Source organism: Vulpes vulpes, chromosome 8 (assembly GCF_048418805.1).
Source record: "Vulpes vulpes isolate BD-2025 chromosome 8, VulVul3, whole genome shotgun sequence".
Taxonomy (NCBI): domain Eukaryota; kingdom Metazoa; phylum Chordata; class Mammalia; order Carnivora; family Canidae; genus Vulpes; species Vulpes vulpes.
The window spans coordinates 73,975,201-73,994,671 of NC_132787.1; the positions used below are offsets into that span (position 1 = coordinate 73,975,201).

A 19,471-nucleotide genomic window follows, 5' to 3' on the forward strand; every position below is an offset into this window, starting at 1 on the left:
CTGTCAATTATATTTGGAATCAAGCACCAATGATTTTTTTCAAAATTATTCATTTTGATTTAGTAAAATTAGATTAATCTGTTATTTCTTCCTGTGGTACATAACTCTTTTCAAAGAAGAATCAAGCCTGAAGTACTCCAATGTGACCCAAAGGTTATTTAATAAAAACAGAAGAGGAAAGTTACACACAAATTACAATGTTTCTCACTGAATAATAATTTCCAGCAATTACTGAAACATTTCCAGTAGGAAAGTTCAAAGAAAAAAAAATCACTATATACTTATAATAAAACTCATAGCTCGGATGAAGTAACTTTCTTTTTAAGGAAACCAAAACATCTGTAATTTCAGACACTGCTAACACACCAGTTAAATACTATCATGGTACATGTGTAACATGTTATTCTTTCAAAGTCTTGCATTCCATTGAGATTGAGGAGCAGACAGCACATTCATTGAGCTTAAAAAATTTTATAAGTACTTGACCACCAACACTAGTACAAATAGTTAGACTCAAAGATTTGCAAATTTTATTTTGCAGAGGCCTTCAACCACCCAGTAGCACACCAGAATTCTGTTATTATTTCTCAGATAAGTTTTAAAGACAAATAGAAACAAACCTAATCTTTGGGAGAGGGGGCCAAATTGACATAGATGCTGATATAAATGTAGAAAGTTTCAGCCTCTGAGGATATAGGAGTAACAGGATACAGCATGCTGTATGTTGACATATTCCTAACCTTTCTAATATAGGTCTCAGAAGAAAAGAATATGCCACAGTATTTGGAAGTTTCAGAATTGGATAAATGGGAAAAAAACAGCAGGGATGGAAACCAAACTATAAATCTTAAGGGCAACCTAAGCCAGAGAATGTATTTAGGAATTAAAACTACTACAGGCACATGTGAAGTAGGCAGGAACAACGTGCGAATAAACCTTAAATATTAATGTCTTATCACTAGATGAGACACGTCTACTCACCCAGGTAAACACTGCTTTCTGTGGCTCCTCGAGCAGCTTCTACAATGTCTTCTTCATCTTCTAAAACTTCATCATTAGATGCATAACTTGTATCATCAAAAAGACTGATGGGAATGACTTTTCCATCTTTAACCAACCAAGCAGATGCAATGGGAGTACAAAACTAAACAAAAATGTAAAAGAAATTTCACATTATTTCAAGCAGTATTTATGTAATTCAACTCCTAACATGACATTTAAAAATCACATTTTACAATTTCTCCAGCTTTACGAGGTATGATTGACAAATAAAAATGAATATGTTTACAAAATGCCATGTTTTGACATATGTACACATTATGAAATGATTAGCACAATCAAGCTAATTAACATATCCATCACCTCGCAGTTATTTTTTGTGTGTGGCAAGAACATTTAAGATCTACCTCTCTCATTTCACAATGTATATGCATATCAAATCATCATGCTGTACACTTCAAATGTATATAGTTTTTATTCATCAATTGTGCCCCAACAGACAAAAAAAATTTTTTTTTAAAGATTTACCCTTGGGGTGCCTGGGTAGCTCAATCGGTTAAGCATTCGACTTTTGATCTCAGCTCAGGTCTTGATCTCAGAGGGGTCATGAGTTCAAGCCCTGCATTGAGATCTACTCTCAACAAATATTAAGTATACAATATAGTATTATTAACCTTCGTCACCGCATTGTACATTACATCTCCAGAACTTATTCATCCTGCATTACTGAAATCTTGTACCCTTTGACCAACATGTCTCCTATCTCCCAGCCCCTGGCAATTACCATTCCACTCTGTTCTAGGATTCCAATTTTTTAAAATTCCACACATACGTAAGATCATGCACTATTTCTCTCTCTGTGCCTGGCTTATTTCACTTAGCATGTCCTCCAGTTTCATACACGTTTTTGCAAATGACAGCATTTCCCTCTTTAAGGCTAGATAATATTCCACCATGTACATATACACATTCCATTTTCTTTAACCATTTACTTACTGAAGGACACTTAGATTCCTCCTACATCCTGGCTACTGTGAATAATGATGCACTGAACACGGCAGTGTAGATATCTCTTCGAGATACTGAGTTCACTTCCTATGACTATCTTCCCAGAAGTGGGACTGCTGGATCATATGGTAGTTCTATTATTAATTTTTTGAAGCACCTCCATACTGTCTTCCATAGTGGCTGCACCAATTTACAACCCCACCAGCAGGGCACAAAGATAGAAAACAATCTCACCAGCACTTGTTTTCTGTCGTCTTTTTCAGAAGAGCCACTCTAACAAGATGTGGAACTACAAATTTCTTAAAGCATATAGAACAGGCTGAGGATCCCAAGTGACAGTTATTTCCCTCTACCTGATACATCTGATCAAACAGGGAAAGGAAAAGATGTTTTCAGGTACCTGGTATTCCCATTCCAGCTGTCCTCCTTTCTTACTGAACGCCATAACCTTCCAGTCAGCAACTGAGACCTTTATCACTGTGTCCAACATGGCAGCTTCCTGTTCTTCCACATCTGAAATAATTTTAGACCCTTCTTTGTTCCCACTGGGCTTTAAGGTGCTTTCAATAAATCCAGCTCTAGTTTCCATGTCTGGAATATACCGAAGTTCAAAGTGGCCAACACTGAAATTCCACCTTAAATTTACAAAGGTTTGTTTTAGAAATATACACTTAAGTAAAGGGACCAAATAATAAAGAATCATCCTAGATTCGAGAAGCAAACACTAAAATTTTGTCAGGAGGAAAAAACAGAATTTTCTGGGAGTGCTCTGCTGACTTATGCCACAAGAGGGCATCACTTTGTCCTGATCCTTTAGAAACAATGGTTCTGCGTTGTAAACTGACAATGGCTATGGGACAGATTTTCTCTCAAAAATTAACAAATGTTCCTATGTCCAAATCAGAGCGATTTTCTCTAGACACATCAAAGTTACCTTAAAATGAGGGTAGCAGCAGTCTGCTTTCTTTATTACAGTCTGGGCACATTTCATTCAAGTGCAGAAAAATTAATTTAAAAAAATAGTGCAGAAAAATTAATATATCCTGATAAACCAATGTACACAGTAAGATGAATGCATTGATTTTATATTTATATGAAAACAGCCCCAAAAGGCAATGAGACCCAGTGTACCAAGCCTGAAGGTCATACCACCTCAGCTCCAGATCTCAGATCCTGAGATCTCCTGAGATCTGGCAAGTCATTGAACCTTTCCTGAGTTTCACTGTCTTCATCCACAGAGTGACAGTAATAATGTTTCCCTTATAATTAATATACAGAAAAATCACTTAACTATTAATAATATAATAACCTGTCACTTAGATATAAAATGGCTTGATAAGTCTGAAATCTATTGCAAAATATACTTAAGGAACATGACTCTTCTTATTCTGGTAACTCTTAGATCCCAGACTCTTCCTATTTTGGTAACTTAAGTTGGTAAATTAAGATGGTTATCTGTTCCTATTGGTGGCTGGACACCCAGCAAGCACTGAAATACTTAAGGAAATAAAATCCCATCAGGATAAGAAGGTCAGGTTGCCAGCAGATGCAAAGCCCTATTCACAGTCCAGTGAACATAGAAATACTTTCTTAACTGAGTTTGAGAAAACAGGAAAGGAAACTGAATTATATTGCATCAGATTAGACAAAATCGGAAAGTCTGGTTCACTTTCAAAAGATAAAGATGAGATCTCAAATGATTTTTACTACAGAGACAAGTTAAAATTTAAAAAAGCTTTAAAAAAATCAAGCATGTCATTTAGGACCAGCCATTATCTTACTTGTTAACCACATATTTAAATGTAGAAATTACATAAAGAATTCATTATTTGAAAAGGGAAACAAACAGATGTTTGACCAAATAAATTACACTTTAACACTTTAAGAAAATAAACTAAAATGTATTTTAAAATTGGGGTTGTCAAAGATACTAAGAAACTATTTATTGGAGAGAACCAGAGTCAGAGGCCCTAGCTGAAATAAAGCACATTAACTTTGTCCTAAGAGTGTTCTGAATTCCAAGAACTGTGATCAGTGAGGCTGCTATAGTCATTGTATGGACCTCCTCCTCCTGCTAATCACCTCCAGAGCACATGGTGGGAGTTTCAACCCAGATATGTTAATAATCAGGTGACTATTTTTATTTTGGGGCCTACATTTCTCTTCAAAGAGTTGTATGATTTTAGGACAAGAAAATAGTTCAGGAAATCTCCATAAAGAAAAATCTGAAAAATCTGGGTTTCGCTGAACTTGTCTTTTCAACAGCAACATTTCTCTGAATACATACTTCTCATTGCCACTGCGAGGTCCGACAGCTCTAACGGTTTTCTGGGAGCGTTGCAGAAGTAGGATGTCTTCTTGTTCTATGTCATCGTTATCCCACTGGCGACAACCCAAAGCTGAACAGATGTACCTCACCTGAAGAGAGATACAAGTTTTGCGAAGAATACAAGTTACAGGAGATTAGAGACATTAAAAGAATCTATGTGATTTATTAAAAAATGAGGAAATCTGCAAGAAATACCCAAGTATTAAGAAGTATCAGTTAGACTACCAAATCCTAAAATAAGTTACTTAGAACCATAAAAGAAACAATACATATTTATTTCAGGGAATGGTTTTTAAGGATTTAGATAATTTTATTTGGAGGGTTTCCATGGAATATACAAAAAGAAACAGATAACTAGTTGTGATCTCCTAGCAATAATATCATTAATAAAATTCCAGGTGAATTTTTAAAAATTAGCCTCAGAGTTCCTATTTGAATGGAGTATTAAGTTTTTAGACTTAAACCTTTACTAATAGCTATAGTATGTAAAAGTGCCTCCGTCAAATCTTCATTAGAAAGAAAAAGGACTCTTAGCATGATGAACTAAAATCCTCACAGAAAGAAACATACCTGCTAGAATATCAGAATTTTGTAGCAGCACAACAAATCACAGAACCAGATGATTGGGTTCAATCCCACTGTTTTACAGACGAGAATACTGAAGGCAACTGAGGATCACAAGGCCTCCCCAGTACAGTGCAGATGCAGGGAGTGGGGAAGGCAGAAACATATCAGCAAGAACGAGACGGGGCTATGAGCCTCACACTTAGATAAGGAATCGTTAGTGTTTGAAAAATTCAAAGGTCTAAAGGTCATTTTTCTATTCTTCTTCATTTTAGTCTTACGTCTATATATAAAATATTCACATATCAAGCTTAAGGGATTAAAAAAAGATAAAGTCTAGTGTGTATCAGTTGCATTTTACATGTTATTTTGAAATCTTCACAATATTCCTAAAGGTCATACATTTTTGTTGCCATTTGGACAGATGAGGATTCCTCCAAATATTTGTAAATTATTAATAAATTAATTCTTCTATCCCTATTTACTCTGATTTCTCCTCCAGACAATTCAACATTTTCACTCACCTTGCCACTATATGCACTGAGTCCATATGTAGTGAGAGACTTTCCTCCAACCAAAACAACATCATCTCCAAATTTATAAGAAGATTCAAGAAGTGATTCAACTGTAAAAGGAACTGTTTCCATGCTCTCACGGTCCCGGTCCCACTGGAAGAGGTCTCCATCCAGGGAAGGAATGATCATCTTATTCCCAAATACCTAAAACAAAAGCTAACTTTTAAAGGGATAATAACTTTAGTAACTAAGAGCTGGAGTCTTGAGCCTGATGTTCTCTAGCCTCCTTCTGAGCAGCATGTGAAGTGGTACAGTTCATCAACCAAAAAGCAATTTGAAAGAACTGCCAGTCTCTCCTGGGGCCGACACATAATATTCTAGTATGGCTTTTCTCAAACTCTGTTATTGATGTGCCATAATGATAAGTGAGCTACGAAAAGAAAGTTTTGTGATCAAGTGAGTTCAAGAAGAGGTTACAGGAGTTCTTATAGCAATTAATATGCTAATATACAGGGGCACCTGAGTGGTTCAGTTGGTTAAGCATCTTATTGATGATTTCAGCTCAGATCATGATCTCAGGGTCTTGAGATCCAGACTCTGCTCTGGGTGTGGATTCTGCTTAAGATTCTCTCTCTCTCTTTCTCTCTGCCCTTCCCCTCCCCATCTCCCTGTGTTCTATTAAAAAAATGATAATGTACAATATGACTTTCTAGTAAAGGTCTAGTAAAGAGATAGTATATGCAGTATCTTCCAGACCTAATTACTGTCCAGGGTAATTACTGTCACAGGCTCAGATCCATGGAATACAGGTTGATTAAAGCAATATCCCAACCTTTATTTACTTTCTCAAATCTGCTATAAGCTGCAAGCCTGGTAACAAAGCTCCCTGATTTTAGGCTCTTAGTTGTCCTTCCTTCTTTTACCAATGTGTATTGAGGGCCTACTATGTGCCAGGCATAAGTATACTGCTTGGAAGAGACCACTCAGCAAAAACAAAACAAAATAAAACCAAACAAACAAACAAAAATCCAAAACAAAACAAACCAAAATAATTGCCCTGTGGAGTTCAAACTCTGGTGTTGAGACACAAACATAATGAATAATCACAGAGTATGTGAGGTTATACATACCATAGGAAAAAATAGAACAAGATAAAGTAGGACAAGAAAACGTGCATATGGAGGGGGAGTATCAATAGGGAGGCTCAGGGTAGGCCCCACTGAGAAAGTAACATTTGCGCAAAACTTGAATCTGGGGGAGTTAACCATGCTTACATCTGGGGAAGAGGCTTGGCAAAGGCCATAAGATGCAGGAGTGAAATGTTGGAGGAAGCACAAAAAACACAATCAGGCTATAAGAGGCAAGAGTGGAGGCATGAAGAGCAAAAGGTGATGATGGATTCGATTAGGTTGACAGTACTGGAAGTGTTGTAGGTGGTCAGATTTGGGATATAATTGGAAGGCAAAGCCAACAGGGTATCATGGTGGATTCTATATAGTATAAGCAAAAGAAAAGAGTTCAGGGGTTTTTGGCCATAAACATCTTGTTTCTTGAGAAAGGGTTTTAGTACATGACTTTGTGATATTGGCCTTTTGGCATTTAAAAATATATACAACTTGACTCGGGTGCCTGGGTGGCTCAGGTGTTAAGTATCTGCCTTTGGGTAAGGTCATGATCTCAGGGCCCTGGGATCGAGCCCCCCATCGGGTTCCCTACCCAGCATAGAACCTGCTTCTTCCTCTCCTCTCTGCTTGTGCTCTCTCTCTCAAATAAATAGATAAAATCTTAAAAAAAACAACAAACTTCAGTATCATTTAAAAAAAAAATAAAAATCTATACAACTTGAGTTACTTCAGCTAAGGCACAAATACTTCCCTGACCAGGCTCAAAACTTCAGAAAAAGGGAATATAAAAGGGAATATAAATAATATATTTATGATGAGTTTAATAAACAAAAACAAAGGGCACCTGGGTGGCTCAGTCATTTAAATGCCTGGATTCTTGATTTCAGCTCAGGTCGTGATCTCAGGGTTGTGAGACTGAGTCCCACATTACGCTCTGGGTGCAGCAGGGAATCTGCTTGAGATTCTCTCTCTCTCTCCTTCTGCCCCTCCCCCCACCAGCTCGCTCTCTCTAAATAAATAAACAAATAAATAAATAAATCTTTGAAAAATAAGCAAAAAACAAATCTCCAAACAAATGTTGATCTTAACTTTTTTTTTTTTTTAAAGATTTTATTTATTTACTCATGAGAGACACAGAGAGAGAGAGGCAGCACAGGCAGAGGGAGAAGCAGGCTCCATGCAGGGAGCCCGATGTGGGACTCGATCCCGGGTCTCCAGGATCAGGCCCTGGGCTGAAGGCGGCGCTAAATCATTGAGCCACCGGGGCTGCCCGATCTTAACTTTTTTATAGCAATATTTCTCTATGTACTTCTCTGTTCCTCAAGAAGACTCTTATCTTTAAAGGGATATTTACCTGAAACTGTCCTTATAGTCACTGAAAGTGCTTACACAGCCTCCCTCCCTCTAGCTGGCCCCCACACTTTGGGATTCTCTTCTCATCCACTTTTTTCGTTTTCTAGTTCAAATCCTTATATCTCCTGCCTGAACTATTATAATAGCCTCTTTACAGTTCTTACCTGGCAATTTCCTCAAACTAAACTCTATATATCTTTTAGATTAATCTCTGAGTCAGAGTTAAGCTTGTTATGACATACTTCAAAAATTTTCAACAGTTCTCTATTATCTTCTTATTAAAGACCCCAATCCTAAATCTGATATTCAAAGTCCTCTACACATGACCTCAAACAACATTTTCTTCCTTGTCTTCCACTTTTCCCCACATGGGCAGAAATTGGGCATCACCACTTACATATATGTAGTGCTACTGTTATTGTCCTGTTATGTCATTGTCAATGTCACTTCTCCCTGGAACACCCTCCCATACCAACACTGCCTACAGACACCTCATCTGGCCTCCAAGTTAGCAGCACTTATGCTTTTGCTTTGAAATCCAATAAAATGATAGCAGTGTAAGATTACTAAGATCTTCCCATTCCTTAACACTGTACTTTACCTTTTGCTGTAACTATAAACTGAGATAGCATTATATTCTCAAAAATTGTTTGTACCTCTTAAGAAATACTTATCACATACACTAATGTTTCTATATTTCTGCCTATACAATGTTTATACAGTGGTTGTAAAAGTAATGCACCTAAACCTGGTGCCAAGGTTTTGTTATCCAACTCCACCGCCTACCAAAGGACCAAGGCTCCTCAGAGAAATGTCTGATTCTAGGGCTGGGGCAGGGAAGGGACAAGATGAGATTGAACATTTTATTATTTTAAAGAGTAAGGATGTGCACAAAAAAGAAGTATACCACTGACCACATCTGGGACAACTTAAGTACCAGAATAATTAAGTACTGAGTTATAAAGTACTGAAGAAAAAAAAGAATTCATGAGTTCAAATAGATAAATAATACAGGGGAGAAGGGAGGGCTCTTCCTGCAATGAAATGCCAAATGTCTACTGGTAAATATGAAGCGAGGGGTGAAGTTGGAAAAATAAAAATTTTGCTACCATCATAGTAAAGACTGCATTAAGAAAAAATCAGCAATAGTGTTAAAACTAGGGATGGAAATTTTGATGAGGAGTAGGATCTTAAAGTGTCTCCCTGTGGGCTGCTTATTAGTTAAAGAAACTAAAAACAGAAACAAAACCAAAAAAACCTAGTAATTATATAGTGGAGAATTCAGATAAGACCTTGACCAGATGATCAAAATTAACATCATCGATGAGTGACAGATGTGACACCATGAGAGAGGGCACTTCCCCCATGCAGGATTTTAAGCCAAGAATGCACAACCTAGATCTAATCACCAGGAAACACTAGACAAGCATATAATGAAATTTCTTTTTTCCTTTTGAGAGAGAGAGAGAGAGAACAAGACACAAGCGGGCAGAGGGGGGGTAAGGGGGGGAAGAAGGAGGGGCAGAGGGAGAAGGAGAGAGAGAATCTTAAGCAGGCTCCATGCTCAGCACTGAGCCTGTTGCTGAGCTCGATCTCAGGACTCTGAGATCATGACGCAAGCTGAAATCAAGAGTTGGACTGAGTTACCCAGGGGCTTCAAAATGAAGAAATTTCTATACTTTTTAAATAAAACGGCAGAGAGACTGTATTCTTCAAAATGTCAATATCATAAAAGACAAAGTCTGGGAAAATCTAGATAGAGCAGCCCAGATGGTTCAGTGGTTTAGCGCCACCTTCAGCCTGGGGCGTGATCCTGGAGACCCAGGATCAAGTCCCGTGTCGGGCTCCTTGCATGGAGCCTGCTTCTCCCTCTGCCTGTGTCTCTGCCTCTCTGTGTGTCTCTGATGAATAAATAAAATCTTAAAAAAAAATCTAGATAAAAGAATCTAACGAGAAAAATAAATGTACTACCTGTCCCTAGACCACAGGGTATACTGGAGGTAAAGGACACTATAAGAGATATCATGGCACCCTTTGTAGATATTGTGGGTTTGGTTCCAGACCACCTCAATAAAACGAGTCAAATTTTTGTTTTCTCAGTGCCTATAAAAGTTATATTTATGCTATATTGTAGTCTATTAAGTGTGCACTAGCATTCTGTCTACAAAATAATGTACATATCCGAATTTAAAAAATACATATTGAAGTATTTAGGAGTAAAGGGCCATGATGGATGGATAGCTGATTCATCTCCAATTGTTTTAAAGATAAGGAAATGTGTAGGAGGGGTAGGGGGAGAGAAAGGGTAAGAAAGAGAGACAACTCAAATGATAAAGCAAACAAGGCTTGGGGTAGGTAAATCTGGGTGCATAAAGATTGGTCCTTTTGGGGTTTTTGGTATAATTTTTAAGGATTCTATTTATTTATTCATGAGAGACAGAGAGAGAGGCAGAGATATAAGCAGAGGTAGAAGCAGGCTCCCTCACTGCACGGAGCCCAATGTGAGACCTGATTCCAGAACTCCCAGATCACACCCTGAACCAGAGGCAGATGCTCAACCGCTGAGCCACCCAGGTGACCCAGTAACATTTTGATTTGTGCAACTTTTTGTAGTTTGAAATTATTTCCAAAGAAGAGGTTGAAAAGAAAAGAATGGTACTCAAGAGCCTTGTAGAAGCTTGGCCATACCATTAAAACAAAGGTTCATCATAATCCCGGGTATTGCAAGATCACTATCACTCTTTATTGAAAAAACATTTGATTTTTAATAAACTCTCAAATGGCATCAGCATGTATACAACCTCATATTACCTTAGAGTTTTCCCATTATCATTTTACTCTTTGCTTTCTTATTTTTTAAAAATTAAATCTTTTTATCTTTCATTAAAGATACATTAGTCATTAGTATACATACCCTATGTAAGCAATGTGTAGCCAATAGGACATCCCATTTTGAGTTATATATCAGTTAGAAACTCAAGTATTTACTATTCTCTACCTCTGATATTATGTTAGGTATTCTTTCTTATATTCACTAGAATAATAAATTCCAATGACAAGGGACACCTGGGTGGCTCAGCAGTTGAGCATCTACCTTCAGCTCAGGGCGTGATCCTGAAATTCCAGGATCAGGATCAGGTCCCACATCAGGCTCCCTGCAGGGAGCCTGCTTCTCCCTCTGCCTATGTCTCTGCCTCTCTCTGTGTCTCTCCTGAATAAATAAATAAAACCTTAAAAAAAAAATTCCAATGATGCTAAAGTGAAAAAATAGGTATTTCAGTCATTGGCTCATATCAACAGTAGTAGTAGTTAAGTACAAACAAGGAAACCAGGTGTCCATCACTGAAAAACAGAGGAAGAGGGGTTAGGGAGTCTAGAGTAAATATGTATTTTGACTTTCCTTTTCCACTAACCATGTCTTTTCTCCTAAAGCAATAACAGATCCTTAAGAAACACAGTGACTCCTAAGTGCTGCACAAAAACCCCCAAAACTAAAAAACAAACAAAAAACTGTCAAACTAAATATGGACTAAAATTAATCTCTGCTCTAAGATTGATCTATATGCCTTCAAATGTAAAAGGAAACAAACTCTTCCACAATTAAAAACAAGGTTTAGTGTTTGCTTCGGCAGCACATATGCTAAAGAGAAATTGTATACATACATACATACATATATATATATGTGTATATATATATATATACACATATATATATATATGGTTTAAACAACCAAGAAGATTTGAGATGATGGACCATATTGAGAAAAACTGACTTATTTTACAAGTGAAATCTTTAACAGCATCAACTCAGTGAGAAAAGTGCAAACTCCAAAACAACAAAAAAGCATTATGATTCAATACTTAATCATCATGTCGTATTTTTGGATTATGATTTTAACAGCTCACTTTGAAATAGCTGCTCTTCGCTAATTGGCTGCTTATGAGTCATCCACACGGCTGCTAACCTTTGCACCAATCTTTGTGAAGTCTTTCAGGCTGCATATGTGAAAGCAGATGGTGCTTTTCCTTGAGAGCCACAAGAAATGCTATATGCATGCAGTTCAGGTAGTATATGAGATGACATCAGCCCTCACCAGAGCATTACCTCACCCTCCCAGCACAGGAATGAGTCACTCAGAGAGTCAGCTGCAAATCTCTTGGTAGAAAAAAATGTAGGTTACGGTGATGTGATGCATTTTCACATTCCACTGATTCGTCTCTGCAAGCAGCTGTTTGTTCTGATTTGCTGCTCTGCCTCTCAGACTAATTGCGTGACTCGCTTCCTCTCTCATTTTTTAAAAATATAAATTCTTGTTATTTTACGTTTTTTTCCTTCTCTATTTGTTTTTTCCTGTTCATAATTTAAAAATAAAAGGTTGTCACATTGGTCGGCAAACTCAGTACCAAGAGCCAATCAAGATCTTTATCCATGCAATCACAAAGCAGTATGGTAAAATAATTTAATTTCTATTTCTAAACCAAACTTAAATGGTATAATGAATACCAGTGACACATGTAATAAGGGGGTGCTATTTGAAATTAGAATGTGAAAATGAGAATTCTATTTCTAAGTGACAGAAAGAACTTCAACTGAGAAAACGTAGGATGTGCTACTATTACTAAAATGAATATAAGAAGCAGCAAAAACGAAATTTTTCTAACTACATAAAATAAAATTTTTAAATGTGTTTTTTTTTTCTATGTGCCCCTACCCTACCATTGACAGGTATACTTTTTTGGGGGTAGATTCAACTTTAACTTATTCTGAACATTTTGAAACACATAAAGTATAAAGAGACTAATGAACCCCATGTATCTATCACTCACTTTCAACAATAATCAGATTTTGCTAATTCTTTCATCTGTTCTGCATCCACCCACTACATATATTTGTTTACTAGAACGTTTTAAAGTAAATCCCAGCCATCATCTCATCTCACCTATAAATACTTCAGTATTCATCATTGAGAAGTAACTGCCATGCCAATATCACATCTAACAGAATTGAGAGTAATTCCTTAACATCATCTAATATTTAAACTTCCCTTATTGTCTTAAAGACATACAACTGGTTTGCTCCAACAAGGAATTCCAGCTCCATGTATTACATTGGATTCTTTTGCCCCTCATAGGAGCCCCTTTAATTCCTCTTCTTATGCACTGATTTGCTTGAGAAACCAGATTATTATTTATCCTATAGAATGTCCTGCAGTCTGGATTTTGCATGTCATTTAAATTGTTCTTTTGTCCCCTGTATTTTCTGAAAAGTGTGTAATTAAACCTGGAGCTTTGATATGATGCAGGTTTGGACTTCATAGGTGGCGCTACACACTTCCTTTTACATTGAAGGTCAGAAACTATAGCTTATAAACCAAACGTGACCCACTGCCTGTTTTTGTAAGAAAAGCTTTATAGGGCCATAGTCACACCCATTATTGTATTATCTGTGATGGCTTTCCCACTACAACTACATAGACCATCTGGCCCTCAAAGCCCAAGATATTTACTGTGTAGCCCTTTATAGAAAAAGTTCGCCAACCCCTGTGTTTATGTCGTATCAGTAGATTTGGCGGGGGGGTCATTCCCCGTTTTAAAGTGTTCCATCAACTTTTCACCATCTCTGTATCAATTCATTACCTACTATTTTAATAAAGGGAATAAAACAATGAATTCTAATTCTATATTCTTTCTGCATTTATTGGTGAGAGTTTTTCTATAAACAAGAACTTTCCCTTCTGTAGTTTTGAAAGCTAGATTTACATACTCTATTATTTTCTCAAGTAGTGACTTAGGCATTAAACACTTTCAAATCCAAAGAGTTGGATCCAATGTGTTCCCTAACCAAGAAGGAGGAGAAAAGAATACACTGGCCCTGAGAGCTACAAAAGCCAAGTCCCAAGTACAAGTTAAGAAGCAATAAAGTTAAAAAGGAGGAGAGGGTGAACAAAAAGGGTTATAAAAAGTGTGTGGTAAGACTCAGACTTGTCAAGAGTACAGATAAGGAAGAATGAACACAGACTATAAGGGGAAAGGGCAGAAAAGAATTATTCTAGAATATTCACTGAAGGGGGGCACACATCTCTGTCTCACCTCAAGAACTCCAAGCATCTTTATCATAATACAATAGCTGATGCTTCCAATTGTGATCTCAAGGAATACAAAGATAAAATTCACAAAGTCTGGGAAGATGTAAAATGCATGAAAAACACTCCATTGGAAGTGTTAAATTACTGACTTTTTTATTATATGGAAATCCCCTTTTCCCTGAACAATTATTTTCTGGCCCTGCTAGCTGTTTTGCTAACATGGGGCACTAGCAGGCATTCAACATATGTAATGGAGCCAGGTGCACAAGGTGACGAGTATACCTTACCAGCCTCATTCCTGGGTCCCTGACTCTGCATGTCACTTGCTACATGACCTTGGATGAAAACTAACATTCCTGTTTTACAAAACTCCTCATATTAGCATACTGTACTTTTCCCTCAAATTCAGTCTCCACGGCTATTTTTTTTTTAAATATTTTATTTATTTATTTATGAGAGATACAGAGAGAGGCAGAGACATAGGCAGAGGGAGATGCGGGACTTGATCGCGACCTGAGCCAAAGGCAGACCCTCAATCACTGGGCCACGCAGGCATTCACTGGATTTTTTTTTTTTAAGATTTTATTTATCTGAAAGAGAGAGAGAGCATGACTAGAGAGAAGGGGAAGAAGGAGAGGGAGGAGCTTAGTATGGAGCCTAACACAGGGCCCAATCCCAGGACCCTGAGATCAGGACCTGAGCCAAAGTCAGACACTTAACTGACTGACCCACCCAGATACCCCTCTGTGGCTATTTTAAAAGATGCATCTTTGGTCCCTAGGCTACTACTGAAGTTTCTACCAGGCTGAGGGTTGTTAGGCCTCCTACTTTTCTCCACTCCTATCCCTGTTCCCCAAAATTCCTCCATAGTCAAAACAGAAAGGGATTTAATTCTCTGGAATTAAATTAAGACCAAAGGAAGATTTGGGAGTGAATGAGGAATAGGTACAGAGAAGGAATAGAAGTTTACCTATTGTGGGTTCTGAGTGACTGAGAGAGCTCTCCAGGCAGAGATGGTGAGGAGGCATTTGCCTGTACAGGTCTGCTGCTCAGAGGGGAGGTCTGGGCTGAAGAGAAAATTAGAACTGCTGCTGTCATAGGAACAGAGACACACAACCCCCTTGAAAAAGAATAGGGTGAGAAAGTGACCTATACTTAAACTTCTAGAATTCCAACATTTAAAAATTCTGGCAGAGTGATGAGTCAGAGGAAACCAAGAGAAAAAAGTGCTTCAAGAGATTGGCTTTAGTAAAATTCTAGAAATTTTCTTGTTTTTTCCAGGTTTCTCCAACTGCTAGTTGGTGTGAATACTTTATGAATGTTTATAAATACTTCCACAATTAGAGATAACTGGCTTGTAATACAAAGGACTCACTGAGACAACCCTTTGATTCATCAGAGGTTCAGTGAAAGTTTCAGAGCAAAAAAAAGAATGTCAAGGAACCCTTTCCATTTTGAATGTGGAAGAATCTTTTCCACTTCAAATCCCTCATTGGTTTCAGATGGCTCAGGAGAAAATCCAAAATGCTCAACACAGCTGACTAGACCCTGTATAACCTGGCTCTGGCCTCCCTTAATAGCCTCATCTCTACTACTCTCCCCTAGGCTCACCTTTGTTGCCATCCTCCCCTTCCACCAGCGTCTTGAGCACACCATGGTGGTTCCCATTGCAAGCCTTCCACACAGGCCATCCCCCCCACCCGCCCCCGGCAGTCTTTCCCCACTGCTCCCTGGGCAGCTCCTTCCCAGGGCAGCTCCTTCTCCTCATGAGACCTCAGTCATAAACATCCTCTCTTCTGAGAAAGCTTCTCTGGCTTCCTTATCTAGGTAGGTCAGGCATCCTTGCTAAGTCTTAGTTTCACCATTCCATGTGGCTGCTACCACCACTCAATTCCATGATTTATGCTATAATTACTCTGTATCTGTCTTCTCAGCTAGCTCCACAGAGTGCCACATGAGTTCCACAGGGTAAGGATCTCATGTGTCCTGCTGTACCCCAGTGCACAGTCCTGCCAGACTCCCATCCCACTAAAGAGGAGTTCTGGTTGGGATGTGGTAAGGTCACATACCCCCAACTCTCCCAGTAAGGATGTTTAATAGATATAAAGTACTTAAAATAGGCTAAGCAGCATGCTAAGTCTGCTATATACATGATATCTTTCAGCAATTATTCTGGATGAAGCACATCAAGAATAATAATTATTAGTACAGAATGCAGATACGTTGCTAAGTACTGAAGTATTTCAAAAGTAGGAAGTGGGACACCTGGGTAGCTCAGTGGCTGGGCATCCACCTTCAGCTTAGGGCATGGTCTCAGGGTCCTGGTATCGAGTCCTGCATTGGGCTTCCCGCAGGAAGCCTATGTTTCCGCCTCTCTCTCTCTGTGTCTCTCATGAATAAATAGATAAAATATTAAAAAAAAAAAAAAGAAAAAGAAAAAGGCATGAAGCATTGCTGTTTAAGACACTGAATGAGGCTGCTCTGGCCAGCTCCTGTAGGACCCAGCAGAGAATGGTAAGGAAGTTGAACCTTACTTTATGTGTAACGCGGAACCATTGCAGGGCTTTAGGCAGAGGAGGAACAGGTAGATGTGTCAACATCATTCAGATGGCAGCATGAAGAGTGACGACAACAGATAACAGAGGAAACAGGTGAGCATTGGGAGACCTGGGCAGTTCATTATCATAGAGATATGATGCCAGCCATCAGCTCTATCAGCAGAGACTTGTATTTTGGGATGTCAACAGCACACAAGTTCTGTTTAAAACCAAGAGCCCAGAGATCATAACTTATTAACCAGCATCCTTTTTAGGACCATACAGCTTGTTTCTAATTTTTAAAATTATGAAAAATGTTATGATGAACATATTTTGTATTTCAGATTCTTTCTTTAGGAAAGACTGCCAGAAAAGGAACTCTTAGAAGTTTTCCCCAATGCACAGATTTCTTAAAAGTATAATTTGAAATAATTTGATTGACAGAAATGTTGCAAAAATAGTATGAAGAATTTCTATAAACGATTCTTTTTTTTAAAAATGATTTTATTTATTTATTCATGAGAGAGAGAGAGAGAGAGAGAGAGAGGGAGAGACACAGGCAGAGGGAGAAGCAGGCTCCATGCAGGGAACCCAACGCAGGACTTGATCCTTGGGTATCCAGGATCACATCCTGGGCTAAAGGCGGCATTAAACTGCTGAGCCACCCGGGCTGCCCTCTATAAATCTTTCATTTAGCTTCACTTAAGTTACTATCTTGAATTGAAGGAATGCTATTGACTAAATTATAGACTTTATTCAAATTTCCTGAATATTTTCACTAATGTCCTTTTTCTGGTCCAGGATCAAGTCTAAGGTGACATACTGTATTCATTTATCATATTTTTCTGTTTCCTTCAATCTGTGACCGTGCCTTAGTTTTGCTTTGTTGTTCAAAGCCTCAGACCTTATTAGGGCTTTTGAAGAAAACTAATCAGGTATTTTATAGAATGTCTCTAAATGTGAGTTTGCCCGATGGTTTCTTGTGATTGGATTGAGAGTATGTATTTTTGGCAAGAAAACCAGAGAAGTGATGTTGTGCCCTTCTCAGTGCATTATATCAGGCAGCTCTTAAGGCTGATAAGTCTTATTTTTGTTGTTAACCTTGATCACTTCATTAAGGTGATGTCTGGTGTCTGTCGGGTTTCCCCACTGTACAGTTATACTATTTTTCCTTTTGTAATGAATAAATATTTGGATGATAGGAGATTTTTTAAGACTATGTTTAAAAAAAAAAAAAAAAGCATGAAACACTGGAAAGAGGGCACAGGCTAAGTCCAAAAACCTAGGGTTGAGTCTCAACTCTCCTACACCAGACAGAACTCTGACCCATTTTGAGCCCCAATTTTGTCACATGAAGAACATAGTATTTATTTTACAAGGCACCTGTGTGGCTCAGTCGGTTAAGCATTTGACTCTTGATTTTGGCTCAGGTCATGATCTCAGAATTGTGAGATCAAGCCTTGAATTGGGCTCCAGGCTGGGCTGGAGCCTGCTTAGGATTACCATCCTCCACCTCACATGCAGTCTCTCTTGAAAAAAAATTTTTTACAGAATATTTATTTTACAAGGTTATGCAAGGATTAAATAAGAATACGTTTGGTACCACTTTGCACACTGTATGTTACTAATCAAACAAGAGTTGTTAGGTATATGTAGTGCTACTTTGAACCTCTCATATAATTCATGTGTATATACATATATATGTACATTTATTAAAGAAAAATGTTTAAAACAAAAACATAAACTCTTCATCTTGGTATCTGTAAATTCATCATGAACCTTCCTTTATTCTCTGTAAGATAACTTCAGAAAGTAACTACAGTTCATGAACACCAAACTTCAAAAATCGCAAAAAACCTTTTAGAATTTATTTATTTATTATTTATTTATTTATTTAAAGATTTTATTTGTTTATTCATGAGAGACAGAGAGAGAGAGAGAGGCAGAGACATAGGCAGAGAGAGAAGCAGGCTCCATGCAGGAGCCCAATGTGGGACTCAATCCCAGCACTCGATCCCGGGACTCCAGGACCATGCCCTGGGCCAAAGACAGGCACTAAACCGCTGAGCCATCCAGGGGTCCCCAGCTTTTAGAATTTAAATAGCTGCTCCAAAAGTAAAGTCAAAGAGAAAGTAGAAAGCTTAATTATGTCATGTCAATGATTTCTTCCCCAACTGTGGATTCATAACACCCATTTAAAAACAAAGCCTCAAAGCTAAATAAGATGAATTCAATGTAAGAATTAAAAATATCAAACTGTTATCAGTTTTGATTACCAGAAATCTCTATCAACCCTAAAATTCTCCTTTATTATATGGAAATTCTGAAGGATTATGAACTATTGATTACAAAGATGAACAATATTAAAGAAAAGTTAACAGGTGTATTTTTGTGTATTTTATTTCTTCAAAAATGATACACTGTGTATGGAACATAAAATGGTAACTTTTAATAAGCTAAAACAAGCAAGTGACTAGATGACTAGATGCTAGAATTGACTATTTGTGATGTTAAGAGAAAAAAAATGTCCCAGCCCTTTGTGAAGCAGACTTTTTTTATTTCCCTGAAAACATTGAAATTACCATGATGCGGAGAATAAAGAGAGCCTTTTTGCTGAAAGTAAAGTGTTCCTGGGAATCATACCTCACAGACTAAGGAAGGAGGCAAGGTTAACAACTAGTTAGATGATCTAACATAAGGGGTTATGAAATCTTACAGTATAGAGAAGGGATCACACGTGACATGCTTAGGAGGAAATGTAGGTTTTTGTTTTTTTTTTTTCAAAGGAAATGCTGAAGAAAAAACAAATCTTAAAGCAATTTTGTTACTTATTATCATTAAAGATTGTGAATTAACACCCAAGAGCAGTGAAATGCCAAGGAGATACTAACTATTCCATTCTTTCTTTTTTCAACCTACAGTCACCTTATAGAACAAAATAAGGAAAACTATTAGA

At 37.7% G+C, this 19,471-nt stretch overlaps 1 protein-coding gene across 1 annotated transcript in view; it reads right to left on the reverse strand.

Annotated features, from left to right (window-relative positions):
- EIF2AK3 (eukaryotic translation initiation factor 2 alpha kinase 3) overlaps window positions 1–19,471 on the reverse strand; it is a 63,638-nt gene that overhangs the window by 25,683 nt on the left and 18,484 nt on the right. The window contains exons 3-6 of the mRNA XM_025994384.2: window positions 5,425–5,619; window positions 4,295–4,425; window positions 2,408–2,642; window positions 982–1,144 (exon numbers count right to left, since the gene is read on the reverse strand). Coding sequence (XP_025850169.1) covers window positions 982–1,144; window positions 2,408–2,642; window positions 4,295–4,425; window positions 5,425–5,619 — 724 coding nt within the window. The remainder of the gene's footprint in view (window positions 1–981; window positions 1,145–2,407; window positions 2,643–4,294; window positions 4,426–5,424; window positions 5,620–19,471) is intronic.